Consider the following 27,009-nt stretch of genomic DNA (forward strand, 5'->3'; position numbering starts at 1 on the left):
TGGCGTAAGATCAGATAACTCGAACAAGTCCATTAGGACAACATAGCCGATCCTGCATGTATGGCCTGCTGGCTGGGGGCCAGAAAATAATCAGATCAAAATGTATAAAGAGAAGCTCGTTTCCTCTAATAACATCTCACTTACCATCTCTCCTTCTTCCGCCGATTTGAAACCTTGAAAATCATAACCAACATCACCATGAAGCTCTTCAACGTTGCCCTTGTTGCTGCTCTTGCTGCGTTTGCCAACGCTGCTGCTGTCCCAAACGCCGAAGCTGCTTTGGACACCAACCCTCTTGAAAAGCGCTGCAGATCAAGTATGTTTCTATCATGATCATGATACCTCTCCTAGACTTTCTTAGAGTGTTAGGAATACGAGGCTAACGTTACATGCGATACTAGCTCACAGCCCATGCCTTCTCCCTGGCGATTGCTGTACCGGTGTGTGTGTTAGTGGTGGTACCATCAACAAGTTCACTAAGTACTGCACTTAAGAACCTTTGTCTATTGGATATGGTACGAGTATCTCTACAAAATATAAACATTTACTGATCACGAATGGCCATCTATAGTTATCTATAGGGCTTCGAAGTTGAATGATATGATGTCTTAGCATGTAGGGTTCTCGGGGACTCCTGGAAAGCGAAAGATAGAAAGTGTTCACTATCGAAACAAATTAACATATTCAGAGATAAACTCAGTGCGTACTAGATGCTCTGAGAGTAGCCATAGGGCCCCACTAGCATCTGTTTGCTCCCCTACTTCAGATATTTCCAGGACTTTTCTTCTCAGTCTTCTTCCTTCAAACATCCACCCAGAGACGGCTTCGCCCTGTCTTTTCTAGTACAGCTCTTCAGATTGCTCGCAATCTGATTGCTTTAAGCAGCAAATACTGCCTTTCGGCCTTACATTTGCGGCGAAGTGTCACGCCGTGATACTCGATACCCAAGGGTCGTCACCTCGTCAGTCACATCCCATCAGTGTGTATGTTTGAGCTTGACTGAATCTAGTTCCGCTGACAAGTTCCATCTTCATCAGATTTTGAAGCATATAGCATCACATCTGCCTTGATTCCCCTCCACGTCGGTCACAAAACAGCGCCACTCTACACGAAACGAGATTTGCACTCAAGATACAAACATTTCAGATCTTGTCACGAAAGTCTCTCTCTTTGCCTACAATTGCTAAATCTAGGCATTCGACAGTGCCCGCTCCAGTCGTCATGTCAACCCCCATCGGAGAAAATTCGATTTCGACTTCAAAGTCCGTAAGGACGAGATAGACTTGTCTAAATTGGTTCCTAGGCTGAGCTAAAACCCTAAAAAAACCCAAAGCCCTTGATAGAAATGCAGCCTCAATCTTGGATTCTCGTCTAAAGGTCTCAAACTTTCGCGTTCAGCGATATCAAACTGTGGCCTGATGGCTTGGGGGAAGGGCCACGGGGAACGTTTGAAAGGACTGCAATGGAGTAATAATTGAAATGATATTCGGTCAATGATACATGAAAAGCCATTCGCCAGAATCGAGGATGCTACGTTTGCATCAAGTCCACAGTACATCTGTTTTGCAAACGACGGAAATGCAGCCACCATAGATGAGCGAATAAGCGAAAGGGCCGCAAGGACTGAATCGAACTCATTTAGGGCATATCGGATAAGGACAAGAGCGACAGTTGAAACAACCCAGTGAATATCGACGATCATAGGTGGATTGTCCATTCGAACCACCACAGACCTGCTGCCAGCACAGGAGCGCCGATTGAGAAGCCGAGAAGTTTGTGCTCTGGTCTCACTGCAATGCCTTGCTCTTCGTATTTGACGATTGTTCGGTGATCTTGTGCGTGGGTGAGTAGTCCTGATACGAGACCGATGCAAATTGCGATGACGGGTAGACAAGATGATGTGCTCGAGAATCTCATCGATTCGTACATTGTGTAGATCAAAGCGGCTGCGATCGCCTGACGCGAAACCCCACCAGAAAGTACATGAGTCATATCTGGGTATCAATGCATGTGTCAGACGTTGTCCAACAGGCAAATTCAGGACGAAATTGGAGCCGGAGATTCATTGAACTTATGCATCAAGTTCTCGAACGTCTTGACAAGCTCGCTGCAGCATTTTTTGGGTAATGGTAATGTCTCCTTGCCCATTTTCACGCATAAGCAACTTGTAATCTAGTTTGATGTCTGGACTCGAGCCCTTTACTAGTGTGACGGCATCTTGGGTAACTCGTAATTCCTGCGTAAGCGAAAGTAAAGGCTTACCACCCTGGCGTGTAACTCGGCTTTGTGGAACGATAGGCGCTGACCATAGTTCGACATCCACCCTAAAGGGGGTTCCTTTGTGAACTTTGAAGAGCAGTATCAATCGAGTATGGTAGTTGGAGTTTGAATACCACCATTGTGCATCGTTTCGGAGAGAATTTTTTGACTGCGACATGCCGACTTCAACCACAAGTGATGGCCATTTGCTAACGAACGTAGAGTTTGGATGGGACCTCGGTATTATGCTGAAATCAGGTTGCTTTGAACAGTTGAGCCCCGCCAACTCTCTAGCATTAGTCGCCAACCAGCGCTCCCCCGAACTCGGTAAGCCAGCCGCAGTCATTGCATCCCCAAATGATAAGGTGAACTGGCCAATCACACATTCGTGCTGTCCGCTGGGCATAATTCTCAGTAGTATCTTGCGATCGTCGAAAGTGAATCGCAGTCCACGGATCCTTTCGTTTAGAAGATATTTGCGTAGTGAAACACTCACGTCAGTGAGAAGAAGGTACTGTGTTGCATTCGGATTCGTTTCGAGCTTGCTTGCGATCTCTCCAATCTTCTTGATTGTCTGAGGCTTCTTTGGTCGAGTCAAACGTTCAGCATCATCAGGAATTTGAAAGTCCGCTTCTGTGGGTTGAGGCTCGATGAGGAAATCGCGAGGTAGTTCGGACATTGGCATCGCACTTTCCTCCTCAGCTTCCTGCCCGCCTTCATTCTCACGCCGAAATATTCCAGAATCCATTGTGATATTGAATGAGTGACGGCAAGACAATATGTGAATTCGAGGAGAGCGACAAGATGGCAAGGCTGCAAGATTGTGTAGAAAGTATTGTGGTCACCAACACGTAAGAAATGTCGTGGGGATACAGATGGTGATGACAGCTGTGGTATTCAAATGACGGTACGTTTGACCGCTTTGGTATAGTCGGGAACCTTGAAAGTCTATTCGCGTTCATTAGTAAAGCATTCGTCGGAGATATCGCCCATCACTTACCGTTTGAGGTGGAATAAGAAAGATGATGAGAATTTTCGGGCTGATAATACTCATCTCTCTTGGGATGCTGTTAACCAGTGGAACAAAGGCCACAAGAGGCTGGATAGTGAGATAATAAAGTCAGATGAGAACATCTGGAATGCTAAATGAAGATAAGATTGTTCAGGCTAATAAGCCTCAGATACTCTTATAACCGCGGAATAGCGACCATAGGAGACTGATAGTGAGATGAGCAAGCGAAAGCAAGCGAGATGAGAACTTCCGGAGGGTGATAAAGATGCTAAATGAAGATGAGATTGTTTCGGAAGCCTCAGATACTCTCAGGAAGCTCCGTTGTTAACCAGCGGAACAACGGCCATAAGAGGCTGGTAGTAGGATGAGGAGGTGAAACGTGATGAGAAAGGGGTGAGAAATGAGATAGGGACGTTCTCATCTCACTAGCAAGTGAGATGAGAACGTCCTTAAGGTAACAAAGATGCCAAATGAAGCTAGTAAGATTGTTTCGGCCTCGGATACTCCTGTGAACCTCTGTTGTTAACCAGCGGAATAACAGTCATAAGGAGGAGAAGAAAAAGAGGAAGAGTGATGAAGGGTGGGGAACAATTCGAACCACGTGTGCGACCCGTTGGTAAGAAAACACATACTGAAGAGGGGACCCTGCAACGGGGACAGCAGGGGCACTGACAGCCCTACCTGCGAAACAGCTATGAGAGCAGAGCCGTCACTGGGAGTAGTAGAGTGCTAGAGAACACCATGGGGTGACTACTAAGAAGGGAAGATAAGGGAAGGTGGTTGAAGGTGTCTGTGTTGCTATCTATGCCTCAGGAGTGCTTTTATAACTAGTTAACTGGTTAGTTAGTTAGTTAATTAGTCCAATTAACTGCTTATCGGCAGTGGTTCACCATCACTTTTCTTTTTCTTTTCATTTTCGTTTTTGTTTCATCTGGCACTTAAATGCCTTTCAATCTATTGTCTATTCTCTTTACAAGCAATCATCTCGAAATACTCACAGAGAACGCATGTGCATGTGGCGAGCTGGATCCTGTTACGGCTGGAGTGACGTTAGCCCTGACTGGCAGAGTTCTCGCTCTGTCTCGGTACACTGGAAAAGATGATCTCGTTTCCAGTCTTGATGGATGGAGAGTATTCGTAGCAAAGTCTGTTATGACTTGAATTATATGACGCTTTTTAGATAGCCGGATATCAAAGTAAACATAACAAATGGATCGCTTGAACAGTCACTCAACGTGGGTGACACATTTCTCTGTAGGCATGATGAGTGGCTCTTTTCTGCAATCTTTTGGGTAATTGGATAGAGTCAGGTTCCCCGGCCACCGCTATCTAAATAGGTAGGTGCCTAGGTGCATGGTAGAAGGCGAGAATGGTGATTGTATTATTGATGAAACGGAAGGAGCATGAGAAATTAATAAGCATTCATTGGTTAAGTATCAAAGTCAGTGTAGTAGGAGTAAGGACACCCAGGGGCCTAGTTGGTAACTCTATTGAGCAGCACCTACTCTAGACTACCCTTTAGGTCAACTGCCTGGTTTAGAACACTGTCGAGAATTACGCACTCACGGCTCTGGGTTCAAACCGTTCTGTCCACACTTTTTTTAATCCTTTTTTTTTCTCTCCCCCTGTAGTAGTTCCTAAAGTATAAAATGATAACGTGGTAGGTAGTCTTTTAATAAATACTAGCTTAGTATTGCAGATTAGATGGAGTATATATAAGAAACTAATAAGCACCCATTGGTTAAGTATCAAAGTTAGTATATTAGGAGCAAGGACACCCAGTGGCCTAGTTGGTAACTCTATCGAGCAGTACTGCTCTAGACTACCTTCTAGGTCAACTGCCTGGTTTAGAACACTGTCGAGAATTACGCACTCACGGCTCTGGGTTCAAACCGTTCGTCCGCTTTTATTAATCCTTTTTTTTTCTCGTTCCCTATATTAGTTCCTAAAGTATAAAGTAGTAAAATACCAGCAAGTAGCCGTTGGTTAAGTATCAAAGTCAGTGTAGTAGAACCAGCGGATTCCAGTGACTTAGTTGGTAACTCGATCATAAGCCATACCTGCTCTAGACTACCCTCTGGACTGCGAGTCGCTGTCGAGAATTTTGTACTCTTGTTCTCTTTTATTTCCCAGTAAAATCTTACAGCCTTGAAAGCATACAGTGCTGTATTGCCTGAGAGTCAACCACAGGGGCTATACTAGGCTGTTTACAGTCTCCAGAGATATGTTCTTACCCAACACGCTGTCTCACATGTACAACATACCTTGTTGATAGATTTATGCCTAGCGGCAGCTGGCCACCCGTGGATGTGCCCTTCCCGTTCCATGGTTGACATTCAACTTTAGTCCGGTGGATCCCCGGGCTCACGTGATTACGTAACTGTCGGCGTGCTCCGCAGTCCAGCCCCGAAGACTTCCAACGTCCCAAGCCACGAGGTGACAATCACAGAATGGTCTAATATACCAGAACCTTGAGAGGTCTTGGAATTTATTCTAGATCACACGTTTTTCCATGACCAAGGACGCCAAGCTGTGTCTTCTGAAGCGCCTATCTTTCGTACATGGGGGATTATCTCTGAGGAGGCCACGCGTGTGTATCTCGGACCCCTCTGCTCTTATCGACCTTTCTGGTCTCCAGTTTTTTTTAAACGCTAAACCGCCACTTTTATGAAGCAAATTCAGACATCGGTGGAGTTCGAAACAACGCACAATGCAGGCCACACACGTTGTGTAGTATGTTTTACACATGTCTCTTTTCACGTTCAGCCTCCAATCCCTTGCTCAAGCGCTCGGGTATCACGCGCCCCTGGAGAAACTGGAACAATCTCAGGTCGGCGGAAAGACGGGAAATCAAGCACACGACCCATATTGATCCACAACTACCCGGTGCGGAGAGAGTTTCCTGGACTTTGAGACAAGTTAGCCAGCAAGTTAGCCTGACCTGCACCAATCAATGAAGACGACAGGGGTGGCCGTGGCAAGATAATGCTACCTTCCCTTATCATCTTTGCCGTCGATGTGGTTACATTTGGCTGCAGGTGGCTCTAGCTGGCTCTAGGCGAGACGGGATCTCCGCTGTACACCGTCGGTCAATCCGTTCATGGCCATTCTTCCAGCCAAACAGGATGAGAAGGAAAGAAGGCCCGACGCTAGTGTCTTGTTCTAATCCTTGGTGGGCGTTCTTTATCTCTCATCCCCCAGAAAATATAATATGTATGCCAATAATTAAATAAACAATCCAACAGGTTTTAAGGCAAAACAATGCCAATGGGAGTTTCCTAAATCCGTGCCCTTACTTGTTATAAAAGATCAAGTTTCCTTGTGGGTAACAATCACAGGCGGTCTAAATCTCGAGGTATTTTTGAGTTTCACTTTAATTGTAAATTGCTACCGGCGCCTACATTCATACCTTCCGCTTGCGATTGGAGGGGCATCGTCATGGAGAAAACCCAAGAAGTTGATCTGGCAGGATCGCAGGTTGTTCATCATGTAGATCCTGTGCTGGATCCAGAACATCAGCATCACCATGCTCATCACCATCATACTGCCTTCGCCGAACAGGGACGTCAGGATGAAGTGGTCTACTCGAAAGATGTCGAGTTTGAAAAAGGAATCGTGCCTGAACAAACACCTCTGGACCACGGCAGGAAGAACTCCGACGATGAGGAAGCCGGCGAGACTCTCCCAGTTAAGCGCACTTGGTATCGCCGTGTGGGAAAGCAATGGAGACATATATTCCATGCCGTCGTCTGGCTTCTGTTTACCGGGTAAGTAGACACTTTGATCCTACTACTGTATCCTGGACTCAACACGAGGCTCACACATACTCTTCACATAGTTGGTGGATTGCCGGCCTGATCCTACACCGACATGATATAGGATGGCTCATCCCATTCCTGCTCTATCTTGCCATCACGCTACGAATAATCTTCTTCTATGTCCCCATTACTGTCGTATCAAGGCCCATGCACTGGGTCTGGGGGCGTACCGCTCACCCTTTCGTGCGCCTCATCCCCGAGAAGATCAGAACACCCAGTGCCGCGGCGCTATGTATCGCTGTGATTCTTGTTGGCTCGTTCGTTTCCGAAGAATCACAGGATAACACCCGTGCCAACCGTGCAGTCAGTCTGTTCGGCATGGTGGTCTTCATCTTCGGGCTATGGCTCACATCTCGAAACCGCAAGAAGATCGTCTGGCACACTGTCATTGTCGGTATGCTGGCTCAATTCATCATTGCGCTGTTCGTGCTCCGCACCACTGCAGGATACGACATCTTCAACTTCATCTCAAGCCTAGCCACTGATCTGCTTGGTTTCGCCGCCGACGGAGTCATATTCCTGACCAGCGAGGATTTCTACTACTTTGACAAGGGCTTTGCCCCAGGGCAATTCTTCATTGTCAGCGTCATCTCCGCCATCATCTTCTTCGTCGCCTTCGTCCAGCTCTTGTACTACTTCAATATCCTGCAGTGGTTCATTGGCAAGTTCGCCGTCTTCTTCTTCTGGAGCATGCGCGTTTCCGGCGCCGAAGCCGTTGTCGCCGCCGCATCCCCCTTCATCGGCCAGGGTGAATCCGCCATGCTGATTCGTCCCTTCATCGCCCATCTTACCATGGCCGAGCTGCACCAAATCATGTGCTCCGGTTTCGCCACCATCGCCGGAAGTGTCCTGATCGCTTATATCAGCATCGGTGTCAACCCACAGGCAATGGTCAGCGCCTGTGTGATGAGTATCCCGGCTTCACTAGCAGTCTCGAAACTACGATGGCCCGAAGAAGAAGAAACCCTCACTGCAGGCCGTGTCGTGGTCCCCGATGACGATGAACACCGCTCCGCCAACGCCCTCCACGCATTCACCAGCGGCACCTGGCTCGGTCTGAAGATCGCTGCCATGATCGCATCAACCCTCCTGTGCATCATCGCTCTCATCGGTCTAGTCAACGGCCTCCTCACTTGGTGGGGCCGATACCTGAACATCAACGACCCCCCACTGACCCTCGAGCTGATCGTCGGATACATCTGCTACCCAATCGCCTTCCTCCTCGGTGTCTCACGGGACGGGGATCTACTCAAGGTTGCCCAACTGATTGGTACCAAGCTCGTTACCGTAAGTTTCCCGTTCTTCCCAAACAATGATTCCCTCTTCTAATCAGCCACAGAACGAATTCGTCGCCTACGACGCCCTCCAAAACAACGCAGACTACAAGGATCTCTCCGACCGCTCTCGCCTTATCGTTACATACGCACTGTGTGGATTCGCGAATATCGGCTCCCTCGGTAACCAGATCGGTGTCCTGTCGCAGATCGCACCTGGTCGCGGTAAGGATGTGTCGCGTGTTGCATTCAGTGCTATGGTTACCGGAGCCATTAGTACTTTCACTAGTGCCACGATTGCCGGCTTGTTGATTACCAATGAGAAGCAGTACTTCGGTACCTCCACGACATCTTAATTTGGGGGGTGATTATTTGGTTATTTGGATTTTATTTTATTTTATTTCTGGGGTTGGTCAATTCTGATAGCGTTGACTTCCTTGAACAAGTTTATTGGACTGAATCAGTTCTAATTCTATTTATCTTTGTTTCTTCGCTTTAAGGGGGAAGTACTGGGGCATGGTTGTACCAGAATTAGTAGTGGGACTCTGTCCTTGATATAAAGTACAACCCCCTAACTATATACTGTAGAATTCGCATTACTGAAGTGTGGACAAGCGAAGCTTATATACTTAAGCGGATGGTACCAGACACGAGGTGTGTAGAATCTTGAAAGCGTGTACAAGATCAAATGATCTAAAACAGCACAACAATTAATAGATCTACCATCCTAGGAGGAATGACCAAAAGAAATAAAACGAGAGGGAACCGCCCGAGGATCTCAAGAGCAAGAATTCCTCACGCTTGTACCTGAATGCGGAGGTTCAGAGGTACTAGTAATAACGATAGAAGATAAATTAGGGCATAGCCAAGTAAACCAGAAACTCCAAGGCGCAAACCAGCCCCGTTATGCGTTTGCAGCACGATCCCACCGCCAATGAAGTGGGCGACGGGCCAACCGACGCCGATGCAGAATGAGAAAAAATATAAAATCCAACGGTCTATTCGTCGTCCAGGTCCTGGTGCCGGGCGAGGACGTGGCGCTTAAATTCCACCTGGTCAGAGTCCCAAAGCTCGGCTGCTTGGGCGTTCAAGGGGCTCGCACTGGGCCAGTGTCAGCGATGATAGAAGTTATGGAGGATGTGGGCAGGTGCTTACTTGTTAGGCTCACCCAGCAGACTTTGCAAGCTGAGCAAAACACTCGATACGTTGTAGACCGCGCTCCACTTGTCCTTGAGGATGTCGAGGCAGATACGGCCGGAAAAATCGACGTTAGGGTGGTAGATCGGGGTCTTGAATAGGACTGTTGGGGGCGAGTAGGGGTAGTTGTTGGGGAATGCAAAGGATAGTTTCAGCGTGAGGCCTTCATAGGGAGTCTCGGTCGGGCCAGTGATAGTTGCTGTCCACGAGAGGAGGTTGCCGTCTGCGTCCGGGAAGGCGGAGATGCCGGGGGAGGGAGAGAGCATGAGTTGCATGAGCTCGGCTTGCAGGCTATACAGATCAAAGAGATGAGGTCAGCTATATGTAACCATAAAGAGCAAGCTGAATCGTAGAGCTGTTTGGAGGGGGAGACGAACCGTTTGGTCACGCTCTGGGTGTCGCTTTTTTGACCAGAAGAGTTCAGCTTGCTGGCTTGCTGCGCCTCGGGCGCCGAGTTCTGTGTATCTTCCATACTATAGTCCATTGTGGATCGAGAGGCGATGCAATCGAGGTTCTTAAGAGATAGTAGTAAGAGATCTGTGGATTCCGGGTTGTGGAATGCTAGTAACAGTAGCACGAGGGGTTGGAATGACACCGGATCCGTAACAATGACCCACGGGGAGGTTGATGTAACGAAAATTTAGAAAGGATCGATGAAAGGTGAGAATGGAGGAGATTTAATTTGTGGAGCGAACAAAGAGGAAGAAGGAAAAAAGAAGTTTTGTTTACTCGGCGCTTAAGACGCCCCGGGCAACGCGAACCCCGCTTAGGTGAATTTTACATGGGTGCACTCTATACACTCTAGGGCTCTTGAGAGGAAGGTATCTCTGTTTATACTCGAGAATATAGAAGCAAAGTCATATTAACTGGATATAAGGACAAGGACAGTTCAAAACATAAGCAAATAATCGATCTGAAATTAGTGTGATCGTCAAATCAACTGCGGGTCTGCAGGCTCGAGGTATTAATAGCATATCGTAGTATAATAATAGAGCATTATATAGTTGCACATGTAGTATAGAGCAGTCTCATATCAGACAGAGTGAAGCTATTCCCTCCCTCACCCTCTTGTATTGTGACTTTCCAATGTTATCAACAGACTACCCGATCAGGATAAAGTGGTCCGCGTCTTATCCCGCGTCTCGCTACCCTTGCTTCGACGCGACATCTCAGCTTATTTTGTTTCCCACTCGTTATGCCTTTTTAATCTTAATTTACTTCCTGTCCTTTCGTGTTTTCACCGTTCCATCCGATCGCATCCACTCAAATCCCTGCCAGCTTTCTCGCAATGCAACATTCGCAGCTGGCCCCGCTCCCGAACGATGTGCCGTTTCGCATCGTGTCCAAGACTATCGGCCAAGGTGCCTATGCATGGTAAGAACGAGATCCATGGTGTGGATCACTCGATCTAACTCGGTTGAATTTATCTAGCATTAAGAAAGCCTGCCCGTTGGATTCAGACAACCCCGTTTTCGCCGTCAAGTACATCCACAAAGATTACGCCGCGCGACATGGGAAAATTAGCGCAAGACAATTACAACTGGAAGTCACGGTACACAGACATGTCTCAGGTCATGGGAATATTATCAGCTTCTATCAGACGGGCGAGGATGAGGTGTGGCGTTGGATCGCAATGGAGTTGGCCGAAGGTGGAGATCTTTTCGATAAAATTGAGGCCGACGAGGGCGTGGGCGAGGATGTTGCGCATGTCTATTTCTCCCAGCTTGTCAGCGCGGTGAGCTTCATGCACTCCAAGGGCGTCGGTCATCGGGATATCAAGCCCGAGAACATGCTTTTGACCGGCGACGGTAATCTCAAGATCGCGGACTTCGGTTTGGCGGCGCTGTTCGAATACAAGGGAACGCGGAAACTCTCCACCACGTTCTGTGGCAGCCCTCCATATATTGCACCCGAGGTAATTAGCAGCAGTAGTCGGGGTCAGAACAAAGGAGCTGGGTATCACCCGGACCTAGCTGACATTTGGTCTTGTGGCATCGTGCTTTTCGTCCTATTGGCCGGAAACACGCCGTGGGACAGCCCGACAGACGATAGCTTCGAGTATCACGAATATGTTGCAACAAAGTCGCGGACCACCGATGAGCTCTGGCAGAAGTTACCATCCGCTACGTTATCACTCTTGCGTGGCATGTTAACAGTGGACCCCCGAAAACGATTCTCGCTAGAGGATGTCCGAAGACATCCTTGGTACACTCGTGCAAACAAATACCTCTCGACCGATGGCAAGTTGAGAGATACAATTAATCTTGCCACGTCGATGTTTGAATCGCTTCATATCGACTTCAGTCAAGACCCTCTTTCCCGATCTGGGAAGGGTTCGAGTCGCAGCTTTGACCCTATGGATATGGATGACTGCGGTGCAACTTCAGGCTTCTCCTCAACGCAGCCAGAGATGTTGGGCGGTAGTATGTTGATGGATTGGGACAGTCCACAGAATGGTGATGTCTTTTCTTCAACCCAGCCGTTTGGGAAGAAGTTTGCCTCTCAGGATGCAGCACTGGCGGGCCACCTCGAAGATGAGCCTTCTATGTCGCAGTTCTCACAGCAGCCTTCAGTGCCTGTGAGCCGAACTCAAAACGCACAAAGGTTCCAGGATATTATCCCTTCGCGTTCAATGACACGTTTCTATTCTGCATGGGAGCTCAAGCTTCTCGTGCCTCTCATTTGTGAGGCATTCCACCGACTGGGGGTTCCAGTTCCGATTGTCCCTGCTGTTGGTGCTGGAGATACTTCTGCCATGATTCGGGTGATTGCCAAGGATGGTAGAATGTGTCCACTCCAGGGTAAAGTGCTCATTGAGTGTGTCTCAGAGGGGTTATTTGAAGCGGAATTGGTCAAAATCAAAGGTGATCCGCTTGAATGGCGACGTTTCTTTAAAAAGGTGGTGATCCTCTGCAAAGATGCCGTCTTTAGACCGGATGAGTAGAGGTGTCTCTACTTGCCTCTATAGACCGTCATCTTCTGTTTGTTTAATGCTTTTGCCTACATAATTTATCTCAAATGTACGAGTTATGACTGATTAATGGTGGGGGAAATTGGGCTAGGCTGGAGTTTGGCCTCATATCATTCAAATACTTTCTATTTCCAAGATGGATGGATATGCTTCAACAATATATTAACTTATCTTGATCTGTTTGGCAAGAATATTCCGTATTTTCCACATATAACAACACGAGTACTTACTGCCATGTCAACGATGGGTTTTTTTCGTTTAACACCGTTGTCAAGAGGTGGCTGTGCTGTGGAATATATCAGAATGTTCTCCCTTTCTCCAGAGTCATTCTATAAAAACCAGTGGATCCCATACCCGGAAAAGTCTCCCGGGTCTGAAGTTATCTCAACAGCGCCCTCCAGACGTCATCACTCAGTGTATGAAAGACCATTCTCATACGTACATGTACCTCAATCAATTTTGCATCTAGTCCAGTCGTTCATCCCATGCGAATTGAATCCGCGTGGCGGTCTGGTCTGGAGCGCAGATTGCGGAGAAAAGCCGACAGGAAAAGAGTCTAGAATCCTCAACAAAAGGCCGATATCCCTGTGGCTGACTTTACCTCCTGAGACTGCCCTCAATGCTCTTGATCCCTCTCCATGGATAAGCTGCCGGTAGAGATTCTGTCTAAAATCATCGACCGTAAGCCCCGGACCTTCCCCGCACCATTTCGACGGAGAACTGATAACTCGGCGATAATCAGACCTCGCTCCACGCGAAAAGGTCCAACTTCAATCCACCTCCAAAAAATTCTTTCATCTCGCCCGCGATAATACTCAATGGAGATTGCACTGCTATGAGCAGTCATGGGCTGCTCGACAGGCTGCTCGGCAGGCTGCCCGCTGCGCTGCCAGATCCTCGGAGAGTCTGATTTGCGATGCTCCTGTCTCATTGACGACCCTGGGGCAGGAGTCGCTGCTTGATATTATCCAGCCCTCTGCTCCGCCGGTGAACGGAGACTCTGATGATACCACGGAATGGTCTTGGTTTGAAAGGGCGAGGGCGGCAGCGGAATGGGACTCATCAGCCGAGGGGGAGCATGTGGACTGGTATTCGGAATACATTGCTCGTCACGGGCCCATATGTTTATCCTGGGTTGAGCAGCCCTCGGTCCGCAAAAGTGAAGGAAAACGAAGGCAGTCCTATGAGGTCAAAGGCATGGGACTACTCAAAGACTGGAGTTCAGCCAGTCAGAACAAGATCATTGCCCCGCTTGAAGATGGCAGCGTCTGCATCTGGGACCTGAATAACTCACACTCAGCTGACTCTCAAGCAAGTAAAGGCAAGATCCTTGGGATCAGTGAGCCCGGAATTCTCATGACCAGCCTGTCTGGTCGTCGAGATCATTCCCCCTCCAAGACTTCGTTGGAATTTATAAATCTAGGCGAGGGAGTGAGCGTGGATTCTCTGCGACAAAGAGCGTATCTGGCAGTTGGGAATGTCCTTAACGAAGTTGACTTGGAGACATTAAAAGTGATTTCGCAGCAGCGCTATCCCTGGTCGATCTTTGCCCTTTCCCAGGAGACGGATTACTCAGTGCCATTGACACTAGCCACTACACTCAGTCTGCAGATCTATGACTCCAGACTGTCGGCCGTCGAGGAAGAAGAGGCAATCAGCTTGCGATGCGAGCAGGTAGCCGGGCCATATGCTTCCCGACTAGGCATCTTTGCCCACTCTGATTCGCCCTTACGCCAACTGCAATCCAACGGACAGTCACCTACTCGCATACGCAGTCCAGAACCCTTAGATAAAGGAGCCAACTACGCGCCCCTCTTCCAACCTGGCCCTCTTTCCATCCTGCATCCGCCTGCTCCTCATGTGAATACAATTCTCCTTGCAGGGCGCTTCCCCAGCATCCTATGCTATGACCGCCGCTACTTCCCTCAGCTACAGACCACAGTCCATTCCGGCGGCCGACTATGTAGTCTTGCCTCGGTACCAGCGCCTCGATTCCCGGTCTTCTCGGATTCCACCTACCCCGAGTCACATTCTGTCGTGGCATGCGGCGACTATAACGGACGAGGCTCGCTGGAACTCTATAATCTCAAATCAGCACCCGAAAAAGACCACAGTCCCTCGAACATGACATCCACCCTCAATCCAGAATACAAGAACCGCCAAAGTGCCGCGAGTTCCAAACTACTTTCCGTGGGGTCGCATGGGAATCGGATCGTCTTTTCCGACGCCGAGGGCAACATCAAGTGGACCGAGCGAGACGGTCGTTCAGAAGTCCGGCGCTGGAATATCAATAACTCCCAGCCTCATAGACCATTCGGTCAGGGCAGCCAACAGCCAACTCTACAGACAGAAGAAGACCAGCAGCCGCGTGGGCTCTGGCATTCCCAATCGCTGGGCAATAACGAGGTAGCTCGCAAGATTCTACCGACCGGTGGGGATCTTACTGGTGATGAGCTCCTTATCTGGACTGGAGAGCGCATTGGTCGTCTCAGGTTTTCTATTCCTGCGGATTATGAGATAGAGACAGATGATAAAGAACTTGACGAGGATGATGATGTATTTATGCATGCGGAGGTCGATGAAGCTACACGCGAAGAGATGCGACATAGACGGCGTGATGATTGGGAGAAAGAGCAGCGGTATGGGGATTATATGCGCCGTGCGCTTGAGAGGCAGGCGGATGAGGTCCGCTGGATGGGGAGTCAAAGTTTTGGCTTGTAGTTTCTCTACACCCGCTACATCCAGATACCCAGTTCTAGTGGGCTGATGTGTCGGAAACATGAGTATATGCCAATATCTAGGCAGTAATCTACGGAATATGCTACAATTTAGGAAGAAACTCGGATTTAACGACATTCATAGACCTCGGAGCTCCGAGGCTTAGCAATCGCCCGGTCCGCGTTTCGGCTCCCCCGCGCCGACATCACGGGCATTTCTAATGTTCTTGTCAGCCAGTGACTCAGTCTTCAGTCTTCTTCTTCTTTCTTGATTCTAGGCCAATTCGAATATTACTTTTTCTGATCAATTGTTCGACCTCGTCTCACTCATATCGCCTGCAACCCCGTGCATCTAAAACTACCTATCCTTGAAATTCCGCAGTGAGGGGCAAAAATAAACCAAAATGCCTTCACCAACAGAAATCGCACACCAATTCGACTCAATTGAGGACACAATTGCAGCATTTAGTAAGTGAACTCTTACAAAGAACCCGATCTCACCACAACGAGCACGCAGTACTCGCGGCGCTTTCCGACCCGATCAAACAACGACCAAACGATTAACGGAGCCCTACACTAGAGAATGGCGAGTTCATCATTGTGCTCGATTCCCAAGATCGTGAAAACGAGGGCGACCTAATTGTCGCCGCCGAGTCCATCACAGCCGCCCAGATGGCCTTCCTGGTGCGCTATTCGAGGTAAGAAACCCACCCAACCAAGACAGCGACGAGGGAACGGCTGTTCCCTCCCTCCCGCAATAGCGCACCCACAAAGACACATGCGCAAACCTGAAGCCACCCCCAAAAACCTTGCTAAAAATTTTAAAACACAGCGGTTTAATATGCGCCCCGATCACCCCGGACCTCGCCACCCGCCTCGCGCTACCACAAATGGTAACCGAGAACGCCGACCCGAAGTGCACCGCGTACACAGTCACAATCGACTCGAGCGACGACTCTGTGACGACAGGAATCTCCGCCGGGGACCGCGCACTGACGTGCCGCACGCTCGCCTCACCCACGGCGCAGGTCGACTCCTTCCGCCGGCCGGGCCATATCATCCCGCTGCAGGCGCGGCCTGGCGGCGTGCGCGAGCGCACGGGTCACACCGAGGCCGCGGTGGAGTTCTGCAAGCTTGCCGGTAAGGCGCCGGCTGGTGTTATTGCCGAGCTTGTTGAGGACGGGGAAACTGTCGAGGGCGTTGCGGAGATTGGGGGGAATAATGGTATGATGCGTCGGGATGGATGCTTGCGATTTGGAAAGAAGTGGGGGATTAAGGTGTGTACTATTGAGGACTTGGTGGTGTACTTGGATCGTCGTGACGGTACTGGTGCCGCTGCGAATGGGAAGCAATGATTGGGGGCTTGCATTTGATCTTCGGTTGTTATATTCAGATCGCTTTTGTTGGGTCGTGTGCTTTTGGGTACCTTGTACATCACTACGCCTTCTCTTGGATACATTTTTTTGGATGAATTGATGCATATATTTGGGTTATAGACTTGTGTCTTCGATGAGTGAGAGTATGAGGGCAGAGAGATGGTGGACTAACTGGGTACATGAAGAAATTTTGGGATCTGAGGTAGCTAGGGTTGTAAGGAATCAATTAATTTGTTTATTTGGGTATCTATCATTTTCTGCGTGTGTAGTGTACAAATGTCAATGCTGTCGAAGCAAATGTCAAAATAATAAACCAGTTTCTATGCGGCGAGAATGAGGCCGCATGCATTTCTCCCAAACGCCAAAGCAATGCAAAGCACGATAATATCAAAGCAATTTCTGATATGACAACAAGTAAAGTGAGACCATTGCGGACTTACCGTTTAAGATGCGAGTAGTCCCTCAGAATGCTAGTCATATGAGTGTTGGTAGTCTTGCCGCTTCGACGCGGTTTCTTGGACTTCTTAGACGGCGCAATCACCCGGGGGCCGAGCACCTTGTTCTTGTTGGTGGGTGTGATGCCGAACTTGTCCAACTCTTCCTTCACTACATTCACATCTGGAACTTTGATCTTGTCCCAAATCTGCTTGAACTCATCGTCGAAGTGTTCAATTAGGGACGGGTCATTAGGCCACACCATCTTGGGATGCTCATCCTTCTTGTTTCGAGTCACGAGTAGTTTTCCCTCCTTCTCCATTTGGTTGATCTCTTCTTCGACGGTGGGCCAGCCCTCCCTGAGTTCGCGAACACTCATACCCGCCGCAGTAGTTTGGGCTTGGAGGAATTTCAGAAGTTGCTCCGAGTTGCGGATGTTGTGAGGTGGGCGGAACCTGAATGTGCCCTCGCCGTTCGCGCCGCTCGGGTCAAACTCAACCTTCTCATGCATCTGCAAAATGCTCCGAAGAGCCTGCACGTAGCCCTGGTCATGAGCACGATGCTGGAGTGAGAGGTATGAAATGATATCCGAGAACCTGAGCGGAATGTTCTTGTTCTTCATGTGCTCGATCGCAAACAGCACCTGCGTCATGATATCTTTGCCCGTGCCTGTATTGGCCGGTTGAGAGTAGACGATGTCCGGGTCATGACGCTTCTTTTTGACCTCGGTAGTGGATGACGGGGTCGGTGCGGACGATGGGACCTGGGAACTGGTGCCAGAGATCGGTTGGTTACTGACCACACGCCGCTGCGTGGGCATACGGTTCGCCGACTCCACGACACTGGCGTTGAAGCTTTTGAGCTGATTCTGAAGGTACGACATGGTTGCGACGAAGGATTGGAGATCGCTGAAATTCAAGAGAAGAATGGGACGGGGCTGAGGTGGCAACCACTCGGTTTGACCAGGTTGGGCTGAAGGATTCAAACGGGGCTTGGCAAAGGTACCGGTGGTAAGTATTATCTGAAAGAAAGGAAGAGATACACCCAAAAAGAGCTGTGTAGAGAATGAGGACAGCTTACTCAAGTAGTTAAGCTTCGATGAGAGTGGCTATTAAAAGATTGAAGGCGAGACAAAGAATGTCACGTGCAAGAGCTCAGCACCCCAAGGCGCGGAAATGGATCTCGGAAGCCCTTGAAGTCATCTCACCACCATTTCTTCCAATTACTATATCATTCAATCGTTCGTTTTCTCCCTCGGAAGACACACATCTAGTTTGTCCACATCGTCATGACCTGAGGTCTCTCGCCCAGCGGTGTGTGTAGTTGTCTCTGAACAGTACACGGCGCGCCAGTCCTCGAGGCCCGCTCATACTTGCTTTTCTTGATTTCTTCGCCACGACAGCTCAGTGCTGTTCCTCGTTTGACAAGATGGCTGAGACTGCCATTCAACTACCCTACCTATCATCCCACTATGCGCTTCCCGAATCGACGCTCACGACCCTAAGGCAGGCCCCAACTGTGGAGCTTGTCAATCAACTTTTAGAATCAATCAATAAAAAGGCTCATGAATCCGACGAGCTCAAGTCCGACAAGCTTCGCTTGGAGGTAGAGCTTGAAAATTCTGTGCGCAGCAATGAGTCGAAGGTCAAGGTTCTGAAAGCCAGCGTGGAGAAGGGACACGCGGAGGTCGCAGATCTGAGGAAAAAGCTGCATGAAGCTGGTACATATCTCTATCTTTTTCAGTACTGACGAGCTTTTCTCTAACATTGAATAGAAACTACGCGTTCCTCACTAGAGACAGAAATTTCTACACTGAAATCCTCGTCTACGTCTAACGAATCCGAAACTACATCTTTGAAAGCGCGTATATCATCTTTGGAGGCGTCCAACAGAGACACACTGGGCTTGCTCGAATCGAAATCTGCGGCCTATGATAAATTGGCAGAGGAGCTTTCGCTTCAGCACAAGAAGACCATCGAATTACGACGTGAACTCTCCACCGCGGAGCAAAGTCTCCAAAGTGCCAATGCGGCATCTGCCAGCGCGCGTTTCCGCGAACAGAGCCTTCAACAAGAACTGGATCTCACTAAAAAGAACAACGAATGGTTCGAGACCGAACTCAAAACAAAATCCGCCGAATACATCAAGTTCCGCAAAGAAAAGGGAGCTCGGATCTCGGAGCTTCAGCGTGAAAATGAAGAAGCAAACTCGACAATTGACTCTCTTCGAAGAAGTGAGAACTCGCTCAAGAGTCGCCTGGACGAAACAGAGCAGCGATACGAAACTTCTCTGGCCAGTATTCATCAGTTGAAAGAGGAAGCCATCCAGGCAACCGAATCCTTCCGCATTGAACTTGACAGCTCCAACCGATTGGCCGAGCTACAAGGATCTGCTGCCCAGACGGCCAAGCAACGGGTGCAAGAATGTCAACTAGCTCTCGAAAAGACAAAGGATGACGCAGCACAGGAAATCTCACGCCTCCGTGTGGAGCTCGAGACAGAGTCCAACGACAAGGGAGCTGCAGAGCGTCGAATTGCCGAACTCGAGGCACTTGTTGCCCAGCTTGAGTTTGAACCTGCCAGAGGAAGGTCAGCAAGCCCCGCTGTCTCTCTTAATGGTGGTGCACCTAGTACACCTCTACGTGCAAGCATCATGCGTGCTGGGACTCCCACTGGCTCGTTCTCCCCTCGGACATCTCGTGGTAAGGGTGGTATGAATGTCACACAGATGTACTCCGAGTACGACAGAATGCGCACCGCTCTTGCAGCTGAACAGAGAACCTGCCAGGAGCTCCGGAATACCGTTGACGAGATGGTTCTTGAACTTGATTCAACCAGACCCGAAATTGAGGAGGGACGAGCAGAACAAATGCGTCTGGACCATGCTGTTGTGGAAATGTCTACTCTCCTCGAAGCGGCCGGGAAGGAACGGGATACCGCTCTCAAGGAAGCCAGGAAATGGCAAGGTCAAGTCGAGGGCCTAGCTCGCGAGGGGGATATCCTTCGCCAGCAACTTCGCGATCTGAGTGCGGAAGTCAAGGTTCTTGTCCTAGAAGTTGCTGTCGCAAAACATGGCGAAGAATACGACCGCGAGGAGCTTGAGAAAATTGCTCGGGGTGAAGTCGAGGAGTCAGCGAAGGATCTCAATGAAACTGGTCGCTTTATCAGCAAGCACCTCACAACTTTCAAAGATCTTCACGAACTACAAGATCAGAACCACACTCTCCGCCGTATGTTGAGAGAACTTGGTGATAAGCAGGAGGGTGAAGAGGCACAAGCGAAGGAAGCTACGCGACGTGCAGAACTCGACGAGTTGAAGGAGTTACGGATCCGTGCGCAGACAAACCGTGATGAAATTGCGAATCTCAGCGCACAGATGCAGAGTTACGTCAAGGAGCGTGACACATTCCGCAGTATGCTCATGCACAGAAAGCCAACCGTCGACGACCCGTCTGTCTTCTCACAATCCATGCCTCCTGGTACTGCTCCCCAAGGAGCCATGGACACTTCAGGACCCGACTACGCTGAGTTGCTCCGAAAAGTTCAAGCCCATTTCGACACTTTCCGTGAAGAAACGACAACAGACCACAAAGCACTGCGGCAACAGGTCAATGAGCTGTCACGTAAGAACAGTGAGCTTATGTCTGACATCAGTCGGTCAAACAGCCAACTTGCTGCTGCTTCCCAACGTGCGGAGCTTTTGCAGAGTAACTTCACTATGCTCAAGAATGAGAACGTTGAAATCCAGAAGCGGTATTCTTCTCTCTTCGAAAATGCAAACCGACAGGATCTCCGCACCCAGCAAGCTGCTGAAGACCTTGTGGAGGCTAAGGGTCTTGTTGAGAGCCTTCAGAGAGAAAATGCCAATCTGAAGGCCGAGAAGGCCCTTTGGAAGAATATCGAGAAGAGGCTCATCGATGATACCGAAAATTTGCGTAACGAGCGCGGTCGTCTAGACTCATTGAACGCAAACCTGCAAACCATTCTCAACGAGCGTGAACATAGCGACTCCGAGAGCCGACGTCGACTCCAAGCCAACGTCGAGTCCCTCGAAAGCGAACTGCAATCGACAAAGCGCAAGCTCAATGATGAAGTTGAGGAATCTAAGAAGGCCAGCATGCGCCGGGAGTACGAGCAGGAGACATCACAAAAACGAATTGACGATTTGGTCACCAGCTTGGGTGCAGTCCGCGAAGAGCTGGTTGCTGCGAAGACCACCCGGGATCACTTACAATCCCGCGTGGATGAGCTTGCAGTCGAGCTCAAGAGCGCCGAAGAGCGTCTGCAGGTCGTGAACTCGCGACCAAGCGTGTCTGCCGGCACCACCGAGGGTCCTACCGAGGATCAGGAGTCTGGTGAAGGAAGTGGCCTTTCTCGCGAGCAGGAACTTTCAATCGAGGTTTCCGAACTGAAACGGGACCTAGAATTGGCCAAGGGCGAGCTAGAACACGCCAAGCAACTGGCCGAAGACTACCAGGCCATCAGCCAAGCCAGTGAAGAACGTCTAGAGTCTGCCACCGAGACCCAGGAACAATATCGCGAAGAGACTGATCGACTCGTGGAGGAGAAGAATACTAAGATTCAGGACCTCGAAACTCGCATTGAGGAAATCTCAGCTGAACTGTCCGCCTCTAACACTGAAATGACCAAGCTCCGCGAAGAGCAAGCGGAGGCAACCCGCCGCCTGGAAGAGCAGAAGGCCAACTTCGAGTCGGAAATTACTCGTCTCAAGGCCGACAATGAACGACATGTCACTGCTGCGCAATACCACCAGGAGGACCTTAATGCGCAGGCCGAAATCGCCAAGCATGCCCAACAGAACTATGAGACCGAGCTTGTTAAGCACGCCGAGGCAGCGAAGAATCTACAAGTTGTTCGTGCAGAGAGCAACCAGCTCAGGCTCGACATTGCTGAGCTGCGAACCCAATCTGAAGGCTACAAAACAGATCTGTCTCAGAAGGAGGAAAGCTGGGCGGAACAGCGAGCCACGTACGAGGGTGAGCTTTCTGAATTGCAGAAGCGTCGGGAGGAGGTTCTCCACCAGAATTCTGTGCTTCACACGCAGCTTGAAAACATCACCAGCCAGATTTCGTCCTTGCAGCGGGACCGAATGAATGTTTCAGACGATGAGGCAGAGGGAGACCAGGCCGCCCCCAACCTCGAGGGCCTCCAGGAGGTTATCAAGTTCTTGCGTCGCGAGAAAGAAATTGTCGAGGTTCAATACCACCTGTCGACCCAGGAAAGCAAGCGCCTCAACCAGCAGCTCGACTACACTCAGTCGCAGCTTGATGAGACCCGGTTGAAGCTTGAGCAGCAGCGCCGTGCTGCGGCCGACAGCGATCACAACGCGTTGAATCACAGTAAGCTGTTGGATACTATCAATGAGCTCAACGTTTTCCGTGAAAGCAACGCCACTCTCAGAAACCAACTGAAACAAACCGAGGCCGTGCGTGATCAAAAGATCGCCCGCGAGAATGAACTGGTCCAGGAGATCGAACCCCTCAAGACCAGGATCCACGAGTTGGAGAGCCAGAGTGAAGCCAAGGATGGAGAAATGCAGCTTCTACAGGCCGATCGTGACCGATACCAACAACGTATTCAAAATATACTTCAAAAGTACGACCGCGTCGATCCTACTGAGATGCAAGAGCTGAAGGAGAAGCTCACGAGCCTCGAGAACGAGAAGAACGAGGCCGTGTCCGAGCGGGAAGCTCTCCAGACCCAGATGGAGTCACTTCAGGCTCAAATCACCCAGTTCCCAGAGCAGCTCAAGCAGCATTCTGATGAACGTGCGCAAGACTTGCGATCCAAGCTCACAGAGCAATTCAAGGCACGCTCTAAGGACCTTAGCGCGCGTGTCAAGGCCAAGCAGGACGAACTCAATGTGGCGTTGCAGGAGAAAGAGGTCATCCAATTGGAACTTCAGACTACAAAGAACGAATTGGAGGCGTTGAAGACTAAGGTGGCAGAGGCGCCAGCTAATGTGTCACCTGCTCCTATTCCTACTCCTGCTCCTGCTCCTGCTCCTGCTCCAGCTGCCGAACAAGAAGCCCCCGTCAACGCTACCCCGGCTTCACAATTCCCAACCGCGACAGTTCAAATCCCTGGTCCTGGTGACGTTCAAAAGATACAAGCCCTAGAGCAGAAGATCCAGCGACTCGAGGCAGCTCTTGCCGAGAAGGATGGACTTCTGGCGACACAGGCTAGTGAACAAGATGCGAAGGTCAAGGAACGCGCTGACCGCCTTAAGGATATGTACAACTCTAAGCTGAACGAAGTCAAGGCTGCTCATCGTCAAGAAATTGAGAAACTGTCCGCCGGTGAACAATCCATACCTGGAACACCAGGTGCGGGCCCGGATGCAACCCCTGCAACGCCGTCAAAGACGTTTGAGCTTGCCGGGTTTACTATTCCTGAGTTGACAGATGCTCAAGCAAGAGAGCTGGTCGCGAAGCATGAGACCATTCGCACAATCGTCCGAAACAACATCCGCGGTCAAGTGGCACGCGAGCAACAAAAACTCCAACAAGAAGCTCAAGCATCTTCCGGTGCTAATGAAGCCGCATTGGCTGGACTACAGCAGAAGTCGACCGAGGAAAAGGAGGCATTGATCAAGGCCCATGAGAATGAACTCAAGGAGAAGGTCAACTCCGCGGTCGAACTTGTCGAAAAGAAAACAGCTGCCCGTCTCAGCATGCTTGACACCAGGTTCCGAACTGCGAATGCCAAGATTGATGTGGTATCAAAGGCTGCAACAGAAACCCCGCAAAAGCCTGTTGTGGAAGTTTGGGAAATTGCAAAGACTGCTCGGCCTGCACCGATTGCAGTTCCGGCTGCTAAGCCACCTGTACCAGTCCAACCTGCTGGTCCTGCTCCAACTCTAGCAGCGCCACAAGTCCCAGCTACAGCCCCCTCGGCCCCGGCCCCTGCCTCCGTTCCTGCCTCAGTCCCTGTGGTAGGAGCCCCGAATGTTGCAACGGAGCAAGTCGCGCCTCCAACTGCGTCTTCTGGACCTGCTGTCCCCCAGCAAGGTGGGACACAGCCCGCAACGCCAGCTAATCCGTTCGGCCAAGTTCAGCAACCCGATCAAAATCAGCACGCCTCTTCTCTTCCCAGCAAACCTCCCGCCGGAAACCCGCCTGGTCTGATGCGAGCTCTTCAGTCCGGGCTTCCGATTGCACGAGGTGGACGTGGTGGTCGAGGTGGTAACCAGCAATTCGGCCATCAACAACATGAACAGCAGCATCAAGGTGGTCAGGGCCAAAACCAGCGCGGCCAGGGTCTCCAGCGAGGTCGTGGTGGTCGTGGCGGACAAGGTCGTGGTGGTAACCAGAATCAAAATAACATCGCTCAGGCTCAGAGCCCCACTGCCAACCGTGGGAATCTGAGTGCTTCGGCTCGTCAGTTCATTCCGGCGGGCAACAAGCGCTCTCGTGATGACGGCCCCGACACTACCACCGATGGTGGAAGCGGTGGAAAAAGACAGAGAGGCGGCGGTGGCCCTCAGGCTCGTGGTGGAGCCTCGTCTTAGGCAGCATTCATTGTCCATCTTTTTCTATCTCATTGATGTATTCTCAATTTCATTCAAATGCGACGGGAACCTGTCGATGAATGGGTTTCTATGTCTGCTTATTCCGCATGGTGTATTGTTTTTCATGTTATAATCTGCTATGCAGAAAACTATTTTGTTCTTTTGTTGTCCTGTATTTATCTACTGAATGTGTGGCGTTCCTACGGGTTTATATTCCTACTCTCAATTGATACAGTTCAATTGCGAGGTATCTCATGCACTATCCTTGTAACGACCTCCGATAGACTAACCACTGTAAACACAAACTGGGGTATAAGCTGCTAGAAGACACGAATCCAAGAAATCTGGTCCGCCACAGAAGAACGCAAGTTCAAAACAAAAACGAATATCGACAAGGCACCTTGAAATCACTTCTTCCTCCCAGCAGCAGGAACAAGCATTCTCCCAAGTATCTCCCTCTCCTTCTGCAAAACCATCAACCTCGCATCCTCAATAACCTTGCCCGCCGGCGCAGGACCAGGAAGAGGCGTCTGTGCAACCTGCGCCGCAGCAACAACAGCCGGACTCATCCCCTTCACACCACGAGCTCTCTTCCTCCGCATTCCCGGGCCCTGCCCATATACAACCACCCACTCAGCAACTGATCCCCCAGCGGCAATTTCACACCCAGAACACACTTTCGAGTGCGCACCGATATCCGCACCCCGGCGAATCACCGCCAGAGCCTCGATTGTAGCAGAAGAATGGACATGAGCATCAGGCTCGACCGTCGCCAGCGGGCCGACAGTAACAAAGTATGATATCCGCGTCGATGTCTCTTTCTTAGGCTCAGGCGTCGACACCCTAGACTCGGTGGGTGTTGTGCTTGCTGGTCTGGACGGTGACGGTGAGCGAGATGAGCTTGGCGGAGCGCCGATTACCGCTTTCTCGCAGATTATACAGCCGTCTTCGACGACGATTGGGCCGTCGTATGAGTAGAATTTCGCGCGCGGGTGGATGACTGTCCCTGCGCCGATAGTGACGAGGTATCGACCTTGGAAGACGACAGTGTCGGCGATTGTCGCTGTTGGGTCGGCTTTTAGGGGGGCTTTTGGTGGACCGGAGCTGTGGGAGGATGAGGAGCGGTGGGTGTTTGTTGGAGGTCTGAGGGTCGCCATGTTGTTGGTTTGTGTTGGAGGAGGTGTGTTTCGAGGAGATCTAGTTATGACAGCAGGATGTTCCTGTTTTGGAGCTGCATCGCGCCGCTTTTGGGGGTAAATCTCTTAGTCAGCTCAATAACATGTCCGGACGCATGGCTCCATCCATGGATGGTCGAAGTATACAATATAGTTTAAATATTACTCTATTCAAATCGGCACTGAAGGATTGCTGTAAAGCATAAAAAGCTGCATTTCTCATATATTCCAAGTCGGGGTATCTAAAATCTCAAACCAAGTGTACAGCGCAACATCCCCCAATGTAGGAATCATCGGATAAGACGATCAAGGATCCTCATGATTCCTCCATGGCGTCTCGCTTGATACCATTACGCTTTCTCCAGGCTCTCACACCCCGGTCGACCTCCTCCCTGGTTACCCCATCGCGCACCAAGCAAAATGTGACACCCAACTCCGTCTCGACGTTCCGGTTCCGTGCCTCATCATCGAAGAACAGCATATCCTCATAAGCAACACTGCTTGTCTGTTGGATTCTCGAGAAATGCGATGTCTTATTCCCGGGGTAGATCTGGATAAAATCAAAGTAATCGAGGGCGCGAATGGTCTTAGCGTTCGCGGCGGGGTTATCGGAGAAAGTGGGGATGATATGCAAGGATTTAAGCATGTCGCGCGCCAGATCGGGGGCCTGGGTTCTGGATGCAAGGGCTAGTGGAATCGAGCGATGTTTGCATGCGTAGACTATTGACGAAACCGCCGGATAGAAGGCGAAGGACTCTCCCCATCTGTGTGAGACAAGGAATGCGGGGTTAGAGATCTGAGTAGTTGCAAAGATAATGTCAATCGGGGGATTTGTCGTACCGGTCGACGGCGCGCGAGTTGTGGTCGCGGGCCTTCACAGGGGCACTGACATGTGTGTCTACCCAGAACGGCCACAGTGTGTAGTCCAGGTCGAAGGCGATCAACTTTGGGAGGGGTAGGCCGTCGGTGAAGGTTTCGGGGGCCACAGAGGAATCCTCCAAAGGCTGAGTGTTTTGGCGCTTGGCTCGGACCATATTTGACACGAAGAACACACGAAGAATCAAAAGAACTTTCGAGGAATCAAAGAAGGAAATGGACCATGGAAGCGACGATGATGACCCGGGGTTGGACTGGCACGTGAAATCTCTTACGGGCAACGATTGCGACCGGGTAGGGAATTATTCCCTATCGCCAAGGTGGGTCCCTGCGAAGACCCACGGGTCCTAGAAGACGGAGGCCAAGCGA

At 50.1% G+C, this 27,009-nt stretch overlaps 12 protein-coding genes across 12 annotated transcripts; 6 read left to right on the forward strand and 6 right to left on the reverse strand.

Annotated features, from left to right (window-relative positions):
• Positions 1–198: 198 nt before the first annotated feature.
• N7518_010274 (uncharacterized protein) lies at positions 199–493 on the forward strand (the record flags this gene model as incomplete). The annotated part of the gene is made up of 2 exons (XM_057191200.1): positions 199–316; positions 402–493. The coding sequence occupies 2 exons, from the start codon at positions 199–201 to the stop codon at positions 491–493; spliced, it is 210 nt and encodes a 69-aa protein (XP_057037336.1).
• Positions 494–1,698: 1,205 nt separating this feature from the next.
• Positions 1,699–1,929, reverse strand: N7518_010275 (Major facilitator superfamily domain general substrate transporter; the record flags this gene model as incomplete). The annotated part of the gene is made up of 1 exon (XM_057191201.1): positions 1,699–1,929. One exon carries the CDS (start codon positions 1,927–1,929, stop codon positions 1,699–1,701), a length of 231 nt encoding a protein of 76 aa, XP_057037337.1.
• Positions 1,930–2,071: 142 nt separating this feature from the next.
• On the reverse strand, positions 2,072–3,007 carry N7518_010276 (uncharacterized protein; the record flags this gene model as incomplete). Its single annotated transcript, XM_057191202.1, has 1 exon — positions 2,072–3,007. One exon carries the CDS (start codon positions 3,005–3,007, stop codon positions 2,072–2,074), a length of 936 nt encoding a protein of 311 aa, XP_057037338.1.
• A 3,702-nt stretch (positions 3,008–6,709) lies between these two features.
• Positions 6,710–8,719, forward strand: N7518_010277 (NupC/NupG family nucleoside CNT transporter; the record flags this gene model as incomplete). Its single annotated transcript, XM_057191203.1, has 3 exons — positions 6,710–7,038; positions 7,110–8,376; positions 8,429–8,719. 3 exons carry the CDS (start codon positions 6,710–6,712, stop codon positions 8,717–8,719), a joined length of 1,887 nt encoding a protein of 628 aa, XP_057037339.1.
• Positions 8,720–9,361: 642 nt separating this feature from the next.
• Positions 9,362–10,044, reverse strand: N7518_010278 (putative ubiquitin conjugating enzyme (UbcK); the record flags this gene model as incomplete). Its single annotated transcript, XM_057191204.1, has 3 exons — positions 9,362–9,464; positions 9,519–9,851; positions 9,938–10,044. The coding sequence occupies 3 exons, from the start codon at positions 10,042–10,044 to the stop codon at positions 9,362–9,364; spliced, it is 543 nt and encodes a 180-aa protein (XP_057037340.1).
• Positions 10,045–10,848: 804 nt separating this feature from the next.
• On the forward strand, positions 10,849–12,504 carry N7518_010279 (uncharacterized protein; the record flags this gene model as incomplete). Its single annotated transcript, XM_057191205.1, has 2 exons — positions 10,849–10,934; positions 10,992–12,504. The coding sequence occupies 2 exons, from the start codon at positions 10,849–10,851 to the stop codon at positions 12,502–12,504; spliced, it is 1,599 nt and encodes a 532-aa protein (XP_057037341.1).
• Positions 12,505–13,169: 665 nt separating this feature from the next.
• N7518_010280 (uncharacterized protein) lies at positions 13,170–15,252 on the forward strand (the record flags this gene model as incomplete). The annotated part of the gene is made up of 2 exons (XM_057191206.1): positions 13,170–13,212; positions 13,274–15,252. The coding sequence occupies 2 exons, from the start codon at positions 13,170–13,172 to the stop codon at positions 15,250–15,252; spliced, it is 2,022 nt and encodes a 673-aa protein (XP_057037342.1).
• A 400-nt stretch (positions 15,253–15,652) lies between these two features.
• Positions 15,653–16,603, forward strand: N7518_010281 (3,4-dihydroxy-2-butanone-4-phosphate synthase RIB3; the record flags this gene model as incomplete). Its single annotated transcript, XM_057191207.1, has 3 exons — positions 15,653–15,716; positions 15,829–15,946; positions 16,081–16,603. 3 exons carry the CDS (start codon positions 15,653–15,655, stop codon positions 16,601–16,603), a joined length of 705 nt encoding a protein of 234 aa, XP_057037343.1.
• Positions 16,604–17,060: 457 nt separating this feature from the next.
• N7518_010282 (transcription factor TFIIE subunit TFA2) lies at positions 17,061–17,942 on the reverse strand (the record flags this gene model as incomplete). Its single annotated transcript, XM_057191208.1, has 1 exon — positions 17,061–17,942. One exon carries the CDS (start codon positions 17,940–17,942, stop codon positions 17,061–17,063), a length of 882 nt encoding a protein of 293 aa, XP_057037344.1.
• A 545-nt stretch (positions 17,943–18,487) lies between these two features.
• N7518_010283 (putative filament-forming protein (Tpr/p270)) lies at positions 18,488–24,589 on the forward strand (the record flags this gene model as incomplete). Its single annotated transcript, XM_057191209.1, has 2 exons — positions 18,488–18,779; positions 18,834–24,589. The coding sequence occupies 2 exons, from the start codon at positions 18,488–18,490 to the stop codon at positions 24,587–24,589; spliced, it is 6,048 nt and encodes a 2,015-aa protein (XP_057037345.1).
• A 407-nt stretch (positions 24,590–24,996) lies between these two features.
• Positions 24,997–25,746, reverse strand: N7518_010284 (transferase hexapeptide domain protein; the record flags this gene model as incomplete). The annotated part of the gene is made up of 1 exon (XM_057191210.1): positions 24,997–25,746. The coding sequence occupies one exon, from the start codon at positions 25,744–25,746 to the stop codon at positions 24,997–24,999; it is 750 nt and encodes a 249-aa protein (XP_057037346.1).
• Positions 25,747–26,080: 334 nt separating this feature from the next.
• N7518_010285 (Mg-dependent acid phosphatase) lies at positions 26,081–26,894 on the reverse strand (the record flags this gene model as incomplete). Its single annotated transcript, XM_057191211.1, has 2 exons — positions 26,081–26,528; positions 26,605–26,894. Coding segments are annotated over 2 exons (738 nt in total), but the record flags the coding sequence as incomplete, so codon positions are not given.
• Between the last annotated feature and the right edge of the window lie 115 nt (positions 26,895–27,009).

The sequence above is a fragment of the Penicillium psychrosexuale genome (genome assembly GCF_028828465.1).
Source record: "Penicillium psychrosexuale strain IBT 29551 chromosome Unknown utg000006l, whole genome shotgun sequence".
NCBI classification, from domain to species: domain Eukaryota; kingdom Fungi; phylum Ascomycota; class Eurotiomycetes; order Eurotiales; family Aspergillaceae; genus Penicillium; species Penicillium psychrosexuale.